This window comes from Chaetomium strumarium (genome assembly GCF_033439665.1).
Source record: "Chaetomium strumarium strain CBS 333.67 chromosome Unknown B0T15scaffold_6, whole genome shotgun sequence".
NCBI classification, from domain to species: domain Eukaryota; kingdom Fungi; phylum Ascomycota; class Sordariomycetes; order Sordariales; family Chaetomiaceae; genus Chaetomium; species Chaetomium strumarium.
The window spans coordinates 1633971-1646049 of NW_026944434.1; the positions used below are offsets into that span (position 1 = coordinate 1633971).

The following is a 12079-nucleotide window of genomic DNA, read 5'->3' on the forward strand; positions in this document are numbered from 1 at the left end:
ACTTGGAGCGGATAATTCGAGAGCAATTGCGTTTCCTGACTCCGAAGCCTTCTGGTTGAAGTGTTAAAGGAAGAATTCAACCTACATTGTACCATGTAGCTCGTTAGGATACTTTAAGACCGTACACAGTCAATATCACAGTATGATACGGAGTCCAGAATCTGCTGAATTCGTCGACCCCACCATCTCCACCGCTAACTGCGGCTGACCCTGGCGATGATGGCGGCTTGATGTTCAATTTTGGAGACAATGAATGCGAATGACCCCAAGAGTTTTTCTGCTCTGCAGGCCTACTGGCATGGAGCGGCACATAGGTACTCACCGGTATCTAGGCCGCCGCTAATAAACGACAACAGAAGGATGTTACCAGCTAGCGATGCATCAATCTACACTCCGAGCCGGCACGTCTTTTGAGTTGTCCAATACCTGCCAGGCCCTTCAGTTCGTGTCACCTCAGGAGTTGCTGACACAAGAACCCCTGAGGAATTGGACATGGATGGCGGGGCATCCAACATGGCGGGGTCTGAGCTTCTCGCTATCACTCTAATGAGAAGATGAGAAGCGCGCTGGCACCTGCAAGTCCTTCTTCCTCCTCCACGTGTTGGCCCGGACTTGAGACGGTACGGTTCGTCGTCCCAAGTCGCACAATCATCTCTGCATGTTCCCTATCCCCCGATCCAATGGCGGTGAACCCCGCCTTTGCGCCTAAACTCCCTCGGTGACCGCTTTTTCAAAGCAAACGCGATCGTTGTGAGGGGCCGAGGCGGCACAGCTTTTTGGACTGTTTCCCTGCGAGCGTTGCTACCGAACGGTGCCAGAGACCCCCGTTTAACGGATCAGAAACGGAACGGACTCGGCTTCTCTGCTACAAGAAATGCCGCAGCAATCGGTCATGTACCGCTGATAGGCTGGGGTAACTCTGTACGCAGTATGCTTGAACTGCTGCGCGGTATGACGCAATGCCTCCATTGCAGCTCATGCGCTCTGTTGCTGACCTGAAGTTGGCGTTGGTACACAGTCTGAGACAAGTAACTCCCCGTAGCTGTACTTCATGTTTTTGTTAGGTCCTACAAGTACGGGCCATGATCTCCGAAGACGTGCTTCATGTGTGGAGTTGGGATTCTCGACTCGCTCTTTTCCCGTGGATAAGCTGATGTCACACAAAACGCCATCGTGATGGCCGACTCTATCCGGCCTACTCGCCCGCGGTTGATGCGCCAAGTGGCTAGGACACATTGGCATGTCAACATGGTTTGAAAACTACGGTAGACCAGGCGGCATGCCCCTTTCGTATCTCCAACCTCCTTGCTAGCTTCTGTAGCTTCAAACGGAGCTTACGACCTTGACTGTTTATCTCCTTGGTTGATAACAAACTGAACGCTCTACAGTAGAAAGCGATAGGCTATCATCGACACTATATCCGATAAGAACCTTATCTTTGTACTTGGACTCGCCCGAGCAACAAATGCCCCAAGAATTCTTACTCTTGATAGCTCCACAGACCTCTCCTCTGACGAGTCCCAAATCGTGATCGTATAACTTAGTGTAAACTAGCAGAAAGAAGCTGGGCCAGTGCTGATGCGTTGCCTGGCTTGCTGCGTACCTTATAGCTACGGAGAATCCGGCTAAACCGGACAACTGGGATGGCGTATATGGCCATCGGAAGGGTCCGGTGGATGTCTAGTGACATCCCAAGTACCCTTGGATCAGCGACGCGAACCTGCAAAAATACCGATCATCCTCGCCTTCCCAGCCAACAGCAAAACCGCAACACAACATTGAACAGCGCTCACCACGAAAGGAGACTTAAGCCTACACTGGATAAACCCTCATTGTCCCCTGGAGGAAATCATAGACGCCATAAACCCCTCCTTTTTAGCCATATACAAGCATTAGCAAGCCGACGCTCAAATCATGCTTCTCCTTGTCTCACGCAGCTAGCGCGGAGGCAAGCATGTCTCGCTTTCCCCCCTCCCCTATTCCAGCCCCATAAGGGTAAGTTAAGATTCAGAGTCTCCAGTCCAGCTGCTCCATCTCGCACTGCAGGTCTCCCTCCGCATGTCCTTCTTTCCCCATCCTCTCTCCCATACCTCATGCGCTATCCCAAGCCCCCTGCCTCGATTCTCGTTTGCTTATCGCAATCGCGATTGACACCTCATACGATCATCTGCGCCACGCCCGCACCGCCGAGCGTCTTGCTGCCCACAAACGCCTGGCCCTTGATGCCGGCAAGCAGGTAGCAGACCGCGGTGGCGGTTAGGAGGATAGCGGCGGCGATCAGCGAGCTCGCGGCGATGATGATCGACAGCCACTGCACGACGGCCATGACGCCATAGGCGCCGGCGCGCATGTAGTTTGTCGAAATACGGCGGATGAAGTTGTCGAAGCCGGGCGAGGTCGGGCAGATGCGCAGGAGAAGTGGCACCTCCATGAAGAGGATGATGAACGAGGACACACTGGACGAACAGACATTAGGCGCAACGGTTAGAATGGAAGGTCTTTAAGAGCGAGTGGGGTGCTCTAGCAGGAGGGAGGAGGCATAGGGGTGCGAACATACAGACATAAGACGCTAAAGATGATGAGCAGGACGTGGAAGGTGAAGATGTTTGCTATCCCCAGGGCGAAACAGAGGATCATGGTCAGGATACCCAACCTGCATGGCACTCGGTGGTCAGCTGTATGGTCTTTAGGGGAATCCTGCTCCTCCCGGTACTCGGCGGTGTTGAGGAATGTCGTCGTCGATTATTCCGACAACCGAAACCACGTCGGTTGCTTCGAGCCGGATGAAGGGGAAGGGTCTCACCATTGCCCGTAGATACCTGCGCAGCAAACCACCCATTAGCATTGCGTCCTCAAGACAAGCTTGTCTTATTCATAGCGATAGGAGCGTCGCATGATGGGAGACGTACTGAAGTTGCGCGTCGCGAACTCGTCCTTCAACGACATCTTGGCGGTGTTTGAAGCGGACTCCAAGTAAACAGATCTGGTGATGGCCTCGGAACCGTTCGTTCCCGCAGTTCTTCAATTCCCAGCTCAGCGTCTACGTCGAGAGGACAGTTGAGCCTGTAGAGCGCCGTGATAGACAGTTCCTATTCCCGCCGCGCCGGTCGTGCGATGATGTGCCGTTGCTTGCTTGAGAAGATGCGATGCGATGCGATGCGATGCGGCTCGAGCCGGGACCACTTCTAAGCACAATTGATAGGATGGATCGACCGATCGGTATCTCGATAAGCGATCTCCGCCCTTTGTCCCGCAGAGGCAGTCCAAACGCACAATGAAATTGGTATTGTGAAACAACTGGCCGTGCAGTTGCTTGCTAGGTTGCTATGATTGCGAGCTTGAGGGAGACTACGGAAGCTACGTTAGGATGAAAACAGTTAGCAGCATGTTGTCATTTTGGCGGCCGACGGGTCCGAGTGGAGGATTCCGGGTCTGTGGGGCTATGCTTCTGGGCGCCACTTAATTACCACTGTTGTTGGCACTTGTTGCCGAGTCCCTTGTAGGTCAGGCCTTCTTGAGAATCTTAGGTTTGGGTTTGGTGAGAAAAAGCTTGCGGAACAAAGCGTTTGATCTATCCCAGCGGTCATACGATATACATCTGCTGGTAAATGTTGTGCGGACGAGGAAATCGGCCCTTTAGAACGTTTGGAAGAGCGGTGCGCCGCCAATAGGTAGCTGGATATAAGATGACCTCTCTCGTGCCTCTCTAAGTTGTGAGCTCTGCTGACGTATGGAGGATGACGCGGCGGTCCGGCGAGCAACCATAAAGACGAGGGCACTGCACACAACTGCCGCGAACTACCAACTGACACAGCCACCTTTTTGTAACTTCGTCTGGTATTAACCCAAGTCAGGTCGTCGAGATTCGCTTTATGGCCATAGACAATTCCCATATCTTCCACACTGCAGAGCCCGTCTATGCTCCTCCGAAGGCACCCGAGCCAAAGGCGAGTAGCCGTAGCTCCTTGTCCCGTCCTTAACATCCGTACCGGACCAACAAGTGCCGACCTCCGCAGTCATGTCTACGTCTAGGCAGAGCCCGTCACGGCCCAAGGCACGCTGCAAATCACGGAGCCTGCTGCTTAACCAAGAACCAGCTTGAAGATGTCGTTGAAGACGAACCACCCGCCAGCCGCGTCCTGGCAGAGCTGGAACGCCTGCGCATAGGGGAGGGGCCGCTGTTCCTCGTCGACCTGAGCGTAGGTGTTAGAAACGGGATATCATACCAGCAGGTTATTATTGTGTTCACGCACCAGAAGCTGTCCACACACCAGGATCATGATGCCGCCATTGGGAGTGGGTTGCGCGTCGGTAGTCGTCGGCTGGTGCGTGACCTTCTGGAAAGGCAGGTTCTGATGATAAACGACTCAGCAACTGCATGCTTCTCGCCATACGCAAAGCTAAACCCGTTGTGATGTCTTACCACAAGCTTCTCGACAATACCGCTGACTCCAAGGTGTTGAGAGTCCTGAAATGTGAGCATCGAGTTCTCCCTCTGTTTTGGTTAATCGAGATCAGCTTTCTTCGCTTCACCGCTGGTCGTACACGGGGTCTTCCGTACGTAGAGGCTGGCCAGGCCGCTGCGGTCGGCGTCGAAAGTCTTGTAGTAGTGGTCGACGAACTGCGCTGCAGAGCGGGGCAAGCAAAAGGGCCAAATGTCAGGACCATCGCCTTCTTTCGTCTTCTTCGAGAAGCACCGTGATAAGCTTCAGTTCGGTGCGCACTTACTCGCAATACCCTGGAAGTCTATAGTCTTGTCAGTGACAACCGTGCTTCTGCGACCTAACCTCGCGACTGAAGGGATCGCGGGGTAAACAACGCCAGCAACCCCTCATTTCTCCCAAGACTGCGCCGGAAAGGAGATTCTCTCTAATCTCGCACTCACCCATATTGATTGAGGTACTCTGGAAGTCTTTAAGAGAATCCAAACTTCGCGGGAACGCTGGTATCTGGAAGGCAACTCAAGCGCGAGTTTGGACGGGATGTAGCTTAGGTAGGTGTGCTGGGTTGGTGGATGTGCATGGAAGTTTGCGATCGCTACCTTACCAAAGTCCGGCGCATAACATGGTGGGGTTGATTTCAGCCTGAGGCAGGAAACCAGCTGTGCCGGGGTTACCATGGGTGGGTCTTGAGCTTGGAAAGTTAAACTGGAAAACCCAAAATTCGCAGCCTCTCAAAGTTTCTTGACCTTTCCTTCATCACGATCATGGACTCGTTGCTAGCCACGATAGCTGGGAACAGACCCCTCTAACCGCCCGAATAACTCGTGTGCTGACTGGTAAGATATATCTTTTCTTCTCTACTCCAAGCTGATTTTCAATGATGACACAATCTTCCATTAAGAACGGCCAACTGAATTTTCCATGTTGATCCATCAAATAATCAAGCTCAACAGTCTGACACTCTTCTCTTAATGGCATTCCTGTGGACATTTGTGATGGGCTCACAGACGCTAATCATTGAGACATAACAGGGACTTATATATTCGGCTTAGGCTGCATAATAATTCGGCATCATTGCCTGACTCGGGCAGTTGCGAGAGGAGGGCCATTGACGTTGGATGCCATTCGTGTCTTCAGCATGACAGGCTTGAACTTTGTCCTCTCGAGCCTATATTATGCTTAATTCAATTCATATCCGTCGAGAAATCGACTAGGTCTTCAGGGCCATTGTCGCGGACCACGGTCGTAAAAGGCATGATGTTTACCCAAAGCGGAAGTGGTTGTTGCAGCAACAAGAAACGCCCAAAGAGCTGATCCTACCTACCATCAACTCCATCCTCAAGACCTAACTCGCTGACAATGCTGTAAACCCACCTCATAGTCCCAAGCCCATATGCCGTTCTTTTTTGGTATGTCAGGTAGCAGTGATGCCTTGCATTTGATGCCTCATCCATTTAAGATGCCCTAGTCAACAATAGGTACAGATGAAGGCCGTACCTATACTGCATAGATAAGGTGGCCAGAGATCTAGACATCCCTGAAGCCAGGTAATGCATCCGCATCCGAACGCCGTTCTCTGTCTTGTAAACGGCAGTGGCAAACCGCCAGTGAAGGACAAACACCCGGAGAGAGCCGCGGAGTGGCTTGTCAAACGCCCTTGTTTTCACTTCCTTTGCCCATCAAACGGAAGGAATCCTGACCGTCCAGGGTCTACTCGGTGAACGAGAGGCCGTCGCAGAGATCCATGCGGTACACCAACAGTATCAGCCGAACATTAACTTCACACTGGCCCGCTCCTCTTCCCCCATCTTACAACTCCTCTTCCTCCATCTTCACCTCCCCTCCAAGCCCCGTTTCACCCTGGCCTGTCTGAGCAGCCTGTGCCTTGGAGAGTACATCGCCGAGCGCGGAGGGAAAACTCCCGCTCGCGGTGGCGCCCGCCAGATTTCCAGCCACATTGCCAGGAAGACCCGCGTCGGCGCCCACACTCGGACGCGCCTTCTTCAGCGGGCTTCCAACGGTATTAGCATCCTCTGCTAGGTTCTTCCCAAAGATTCCCGCGGGCCCACCAAGTGGTGCAAGTCCACTGGGGGCCAGCTCGGGTGGGGTTGCGACGCCAGCACTCGGGGATTTACTCGGGCTGGAGGCATTATCTGGTTCGGCGGAGTGCGCGCGCTTGAGCTAGACAGGGGAACAGAAAACGTCAGTTGGATTCTGGAAGAAGGGAAGGAAAGCTACAGGGGGTGTGACATACCCGAATACGGTTCACCCCGTCGGCGAGCTCGCCAGAGAACTTTGCGTCTTCGGGCCCGAGCTTGGACTTGTCTTCTTTAGAGTCCACGTCCTCCATCTTGCTCAGGATCGTCCCGCTGTTGTCCTCGTCCTCGTCATCTTCGTCGCTATCTGCATCCATGGCATTGGCCCCGTTACTGTTACGCGACTTGCGCCTTTTCGGCTGGCTGTCTTTGTCTCGGAATGTCGAGAAGCCCACGGTGCCAGTGGTCTTGAGGGGACCGAGATTGGAGAAGTCGAGCTGCCCTGATCGCCGCTTAAGCGCCGGGGAGGTGGTTTGGGACTTTGGAGGGGCCATGATACCCATCTTTTGGAGTTGGCCTGACAATTAGTTAGTGAGAGGCTACGCATGAAGGCCCTGTGACCTCAGCTACTCACGCTCGCCGCGGTAGAAGAACGTGAACACGGCATACGGCTTGTCCGGTCCGTCGATGCCCGTCACAGTCTGGGTGCTAATCGTCTTTGGATCCAGAGTCTTCGGCTTCGCAAAGCTCGTTGTGTGCTCGACGTCCGCGTCGATGCCGTTGGAGCCTCCTTTGTCCTCGTCCTCGGAATCGTCGTGGGCATCGAACTGAGGAGAGTACTCGCCCTTTTTGATCTCGCCCGAGGCGATGACTCGGAACATGGCAACCTTGATCTGACCAGTAGCCTCGGGCGGCTCGTCATCGTCCGACGATGAGATGGAATCCTCGTCTAAGACGGCCTCGACGGGAGACCGTTCGTCGGCACCGTACCGTAGGGTGCCGAGCGGCCTGCCGGAGCTCTCCATGGACATGCCGGCCGCGTCCTGCTCGGCGCGTGACTTTTGCCGTCTCCTGCGCTTCTCAAACTTTTGTCTCCGGCGCTCCAGCTTTTCGGCGGCATCGTGGCCCTTGAGATCGAGGCCGTTTAACCATCGCTCAAGGCCGACTTCGCGGAAGATAAACTCGCGCTCGGCCAGGCCACCACCCTCCGACTCGGGCACCTGGACCCATCGGCTGTTGACCCAAGTTTCTTCTCCTGGCCGCAGCAGCGTGGCAACCTCCTCTTTTGCTCTTCCATCAAAGTAAATATAAGCAGCAATCGTCTCGTTATCGCTGTTGGTCATGGGAATGTAGGGCATGACAGAGCCACGGTTGCTACCGCGGTCTCCCGAGCTCGAGGGTAGCGGTCCGACGACTTGGGGCGTCGGGAAAGGGTTCGTCGGGGTCGCCTTGGGTGCCGAATAAGGTATGGCGAGGCCCGGGGTGAGCAACGTGATGGAGATGGCGAACTTGGCGGGCTCGGGCTTGTTGGACTCGCCGGCCAGCTGCGGTTGGGGAACCGGGATGTACGTGTTGATGCGCGACATGCGCGACTGCTTCTGCACGCCATACTCGGGCAGCGGGGCTCCATTGGCATGGATGCTCACCGCGATGCCCTTGAAGCAGGGCATGATGGTCTTTTCGGGGCTGCGCCGAGGTCGCGGAGACCCCCACAATCTGCGGCTGCACGACGACTACTACCCCGCGCTGTGTCAAGTGGCGGAGAGGGGGGGAATCGCCGGCTGGTTGGGAGTTTAGGGCAGGTGATGCTCTTCGGTCAAAGAGCTCAAAAACGCGGGAATGTGGTCGGTGTCGTTCGACCAAGGAAGAAAGTGAGAGGAGAAAAGGAACAGAAGTATCGCCAGACCCGAACCGTGCGTTCGTGACCGAACCAGGGACAGTTATGCTGCTCAGGTAATGTGCACCAGCACACACCTACGCAAGAACGGCAATGCAGCTCAATGGCGTAGAACCTAGAGTTTCTGTCACAGCACCGAACTCGGGGAGGAAGCTTGTCTCTTTGTGTTTCAAAACGGCGACGGCAAGTGCAGGAGCTCTGGGTGACAGGTCCGGCCGGTTGGCTGAAGCAGGGATTCCGGGTGCTTCTGTGTTGGCAAGCCAGAGATTTAAACTAACGACGGTCCGGTGGAGGGGTTGGGCCGTCTCCGGTGCAAACGCCAGGGCCTGTCGGGGCCAGAAACAGCCCTGGCCGTCAGAAGACAAAGGTATTGTCTTATTTCCTAGCACTGCCTTAGATGAATGGCGAACTGACCCAGGTAATTACTCAGATCGTTCGTTCGTCTGCCTGTCCGCCCAAAGGTCAATCGGGAATCTGAAGCTGAACAAAACGGTAAGCGGTGACGACTGGAGCTAGTGTAGTGAGGAGCATGGACGCCAGGTGAAGCCGAGCCGCAGCTGTGGTGCACGGACCATATCCTCGACCATCAATGGAAGTTGCATTCGAATTGGATCCGTTTTGGGCGCCGCTGTGAAGCAGCCAACACATTGGCCAGCACCTGGTGATTGAGTTGGCATGCAGCACATGGTGCCTGATAGCGCTAAGGAACCGCCGCAGGAGATTCAGGCACCATGGAGGTCTAAGTTAGCTCACGATCTTGCAGGGCAAATGAGGCTCATCAATGGTCTCTAGGTTTCCCCTCCTACAGTACTATGGCTTTGTGCGGTTTTGGGGACCGTGTGGACACCGAGTGGTCATCTACGAAGTACACAACAAAAATTTGGGAAAGGAGACATCTCCTGGGCAGTCCATATGGCGTTGTGGCCTTGTAACATATCACAAAAAGCCGTCGAATTGAGCGCACATGTATATGTGGTCAAGACATGATTATCTGATTTGAATAGGATCAACAGAATTAAACCCAAAATCCGACTGAACCGCTGAACACCAAACGCCAAAACACGAGCCGTTTGGAGCTTTGGGTTCAATCTGATAGCTCCTGGCCGGAGATATTCCTTCTCCTCGCGCCTTCTTTGGTCACTTGGCCACTGTAGCTGGTGCCAAGACCCAGATCTTCCAAGCTGAACTTCTCTTCCTCTTTCCCTTTCCATTTCCCCTGGCTCAGTCCCGCCCCGCCTTCAACCTGATCATCCTTCTCAGGCCGGGCGTCCTGTCCGCCATCATATGGAGGTATCCTAGACAGCGGCGTTTCCACACTTTCTTCTTCCTTCTTGAGAACCTTGCCTTTTCTTGTCCAAGCGCCTTCGCTCCGGACCGGCATCCTCCTCCCATCGTCCCCATCACCGCTGCTCTCCCCACCACTCTCCCCACTCAGCTCACTGACATCACCGCCATCAACAACCTCCCGCCCACCTCGGCCCTCAACCTTGACCCCACCCCTTCCATCACCCGCAAAACACGCCCTGAGACACAACAGCCCCATCCCCGTAAACACCAACTCCCCAATCCAAAACATCCCCGTAACCACCACGAAAGCAGTCACCTTCCACCGGTACATGAACCGTCTCAAGCCCCTGAGCTGCGCCGCGAACGTGACGCTCGCCTCGTACAGCTGGATCTCCTGCCCCGCCTGCACCTCCAGCAGCAGACTGCCCGGCGCCTGCCCGCCGCGGCGAGTGTTCGGGAAGGAAGGAAGCGCAAGCGCCTCGACCATGGGGATGACGAGGTGCACGGTGGTGGCGCGGCGCGGGAAGAGCATGTGGTAGGCGAGGAAGAGCAGCCGCTTGGCGAGCGAGGCCATCGGGTCAACGTAGGGGACCAGCGCGGGGCGCGTCACCGTGTGGAGGATGCTGTGCGCGGCGAGGTAGGCGGGGAGGTTGATACGGGTTGCTTGGACCGACATGTCCAGGTCCGGTTGCTCTTCCTCCTTCACCGAGTCGTCGTGCTTAGGGGACTTGCCCGCCCTTGCAGGCGGGACGTAGGGGAGCATCGGTGCGTTGGTGGAGGATGAAGAGCGCCGGTTGGCGCCGGTGGGATCTGGGTTGAGCAGGTGGAGCGCGACCATGAAGTTACCGCGCTCGATGTTCGTTGGAGATCGAGGAAGGGTGAGTGAGACGGTGATGTCGTAGGGCTGCCGGGCATGTAACTGCCCCAGGGAGGCGATGCCAAAAGGGTTCGGGCCAACACTGGCGCGCTTATATCAGCTGAGAAGTTCTGAGAAAGTAAACCTGAAAAGGGGCAGTGTACTCACCCATATTGTAAGTGCACTGGGATTGTCGTTACCAGCTCCGGAATATATCTGTAGTACAGGACGAGATACGAAATCGCTGCTGGCACGTAGAGCAACGCAGCCCCAATAATGAACAAGACTGAGCCAAGAACAACCTTCTGCACCTTTCCGGACTCAGAAACGCCACGGACAGCACGAGAGGCCCGGAGCGCTGTCTCTTGTCCTCCGGCGCGCAGCCCCTGTACGCGTGCATCGAACTTGTGCTTGGTCTCGGCCAAATCCTTGAGATGTGTTGTTAGCTACGCTTCAAGTTAGGTTGAGGAATATAAAGTGAATCCAACCAGCGGAATGAGCTGACTTACCATTGCGAATGGACACTGCCGCCTTTAATAGGCGACGGTGGGTTGTGAGTTCCAAGGGATGAAGCTCAGAGCCGCTGCGGGTGGTGAGCTTAATTGAAGTGGGGACGCATGAAACTGAGCGAGTGCTACTGTTTGAGTGAGAGCCGCGCTGATGTCATGTCTTGGCGGTGCCCGCACATGCCAGACCCTGTCCCTCAGTGAAGGGGGAGAGTGGTTACGTTGAGTGAATGAAACCTCACAACGGAGCAAAGACTCTTCGAAGTAGACGAAACTAAGTGTGAAGACAGAGAAGTGAGTAAGTATGAGAGAGAATTTATAACCGTTGGCGAAGCAGCGCCTGGTGGCCACTGAGAACTCAGAAGGGAGTGTTTATCCTGATCCCGTCCTGTTGATACAGATATCTACAGCCCTCGAACACACTTGCGAAAACATGCCCCAGGCTCAACACTGCCACAGCACGGAGTCATCCGCTGACTAGTTCGCCGTGTTGTTCATTTTGTTCGTCTGTACACGAAGTCACCGATATTATGGCAGCATGGCCAACACGGACAACACAGACAACATGGCGGACCAGTCAGCTGATGACTCCGTGTTGTGGTAGTGTTGAGACTGGGGCATAAATGGTTTCGCAAGGTATATCTACATCTCCCATATTCAGAACTGGCAATAAGGTACGTGCCATTATTCGGAACGGAAAGAGATAGGTAGGGCGCAAACACGGGAGGAGAAAGCAAGAAGGCATCAAGAGACTGTAACGATTACCAAGACTGAAACTAGCAGTAGGTTAGGAGCATAGAACCACTATTACTTAATCAACAACGAACTGAGAGGGCAACAAGCATATGAATACGCGGCAGAAACGGGGTGGCATTGAGAGCTGAGCAGCACCACATGTGCTGCCTACGTGTACTGAACATCAAGGTACCTACTTTACCCAGAATCTCCCACCAGCGTCTTCCTCAGAACTGCCGCCCCCCAACTTCGCATTGTCCATGCATTGCCTCGTCGTGCGCCATCACAATCACCATCAGGTCAGCATAATCCTCCTCGCC

The 12079-nt window shown here is 54.6% G+C and overlaps 4 protein-coding genes across 4 annotated transcripts; all 4 read right to left on the reverse strand.

Annotated features, from left to right (window-relative positions):
• Nucleotides 1–2155: 2155 nt before the first annotated feature.
• On the reverse strand, nt 2156–2946 carry B0T15DRAFT_513497 (uncharacterized protein; the record flags this gene model as incomplete). Its single annotated transcript, XM_062868040.1, has 4 exons — nt 2156–2456; nt 2558–2653; nt 2804–2819; nt 2910–2946. The coding sequence occupies 4 exons, from the start codon at nt 2944–2946 to the stop codon at nt 2156–2158; spliced, it is 450 nt and encodes a 149-aa protein (XP_062719081.1).
• Nucleotides 2947–4171: 1225 nt separating this feature from the next.
• Nucleotides 4172–5091, reverse strand: B0T15DRAFT_539790 (uncharacterized protein). Its single transcript, XM_062869753.1, has 5 exons — nt 4886–5091; nt 4729–4746; nt 4562–4626; nt 4424–4495; nt 4172–4352 (listed from the first exon to the last, which is right to left on the reverse strand). Exons 1-5 carry the CDS (start codon nt 4887–4889, stop codon nt 4221–4223), a joined length of 291 nt encoding a protein of 96 aa, XP_062719082.1. The 5' UTR covers nt 4890–5091; the 3' UTR covers nt 4172–4220.
• A 1160-nt stretch (nt 5092–6251) lies between these two features.
• Nucleotides 6252–8148, reverse strand: B0T15DRAFT_513499 (uncharacterized protein; the record flags this gene model as incomplete). Its single annotated transcript, XM_062868041.1, has 3 exons — nt 6252–6623; nt 6697–7055; nt 7113–8148. 3 exons carry the CDS (start codon nt 8146–8148, stop codon nt 6252–6254), a joined length of 1767 nt encoding a protein of 588 aa, XP_062719083.1.
• Nucleotides 8149–9309: 1161 nt separating this feature from the next.
• On the reverse strand, nt 9310–11103 carry B0T15DRAFT_539797 (putative adipose-regulatory protein-domain-containing protein). Its single transcript, XM_062869754.1, has 3 exons — nt 11028–11103; nt 10687–10946; nt 9310–10621 (listed from the first exon to the last, which is right to left on the reverse strand). The coding sequence occupies exons 1-3, from the start codon at nt 11028–11030 to the stop codon at nt 9460–9462; spliced, it is 1425 nt and encodes a 474-aa protein (XP_062719084.1). The 5' UTR covers nt 11031–11103; the 3' UTR covers nt 9310–9459.
• Between the last annotated feature and the right edge of the window lie 976 nt (nt 11104–12079).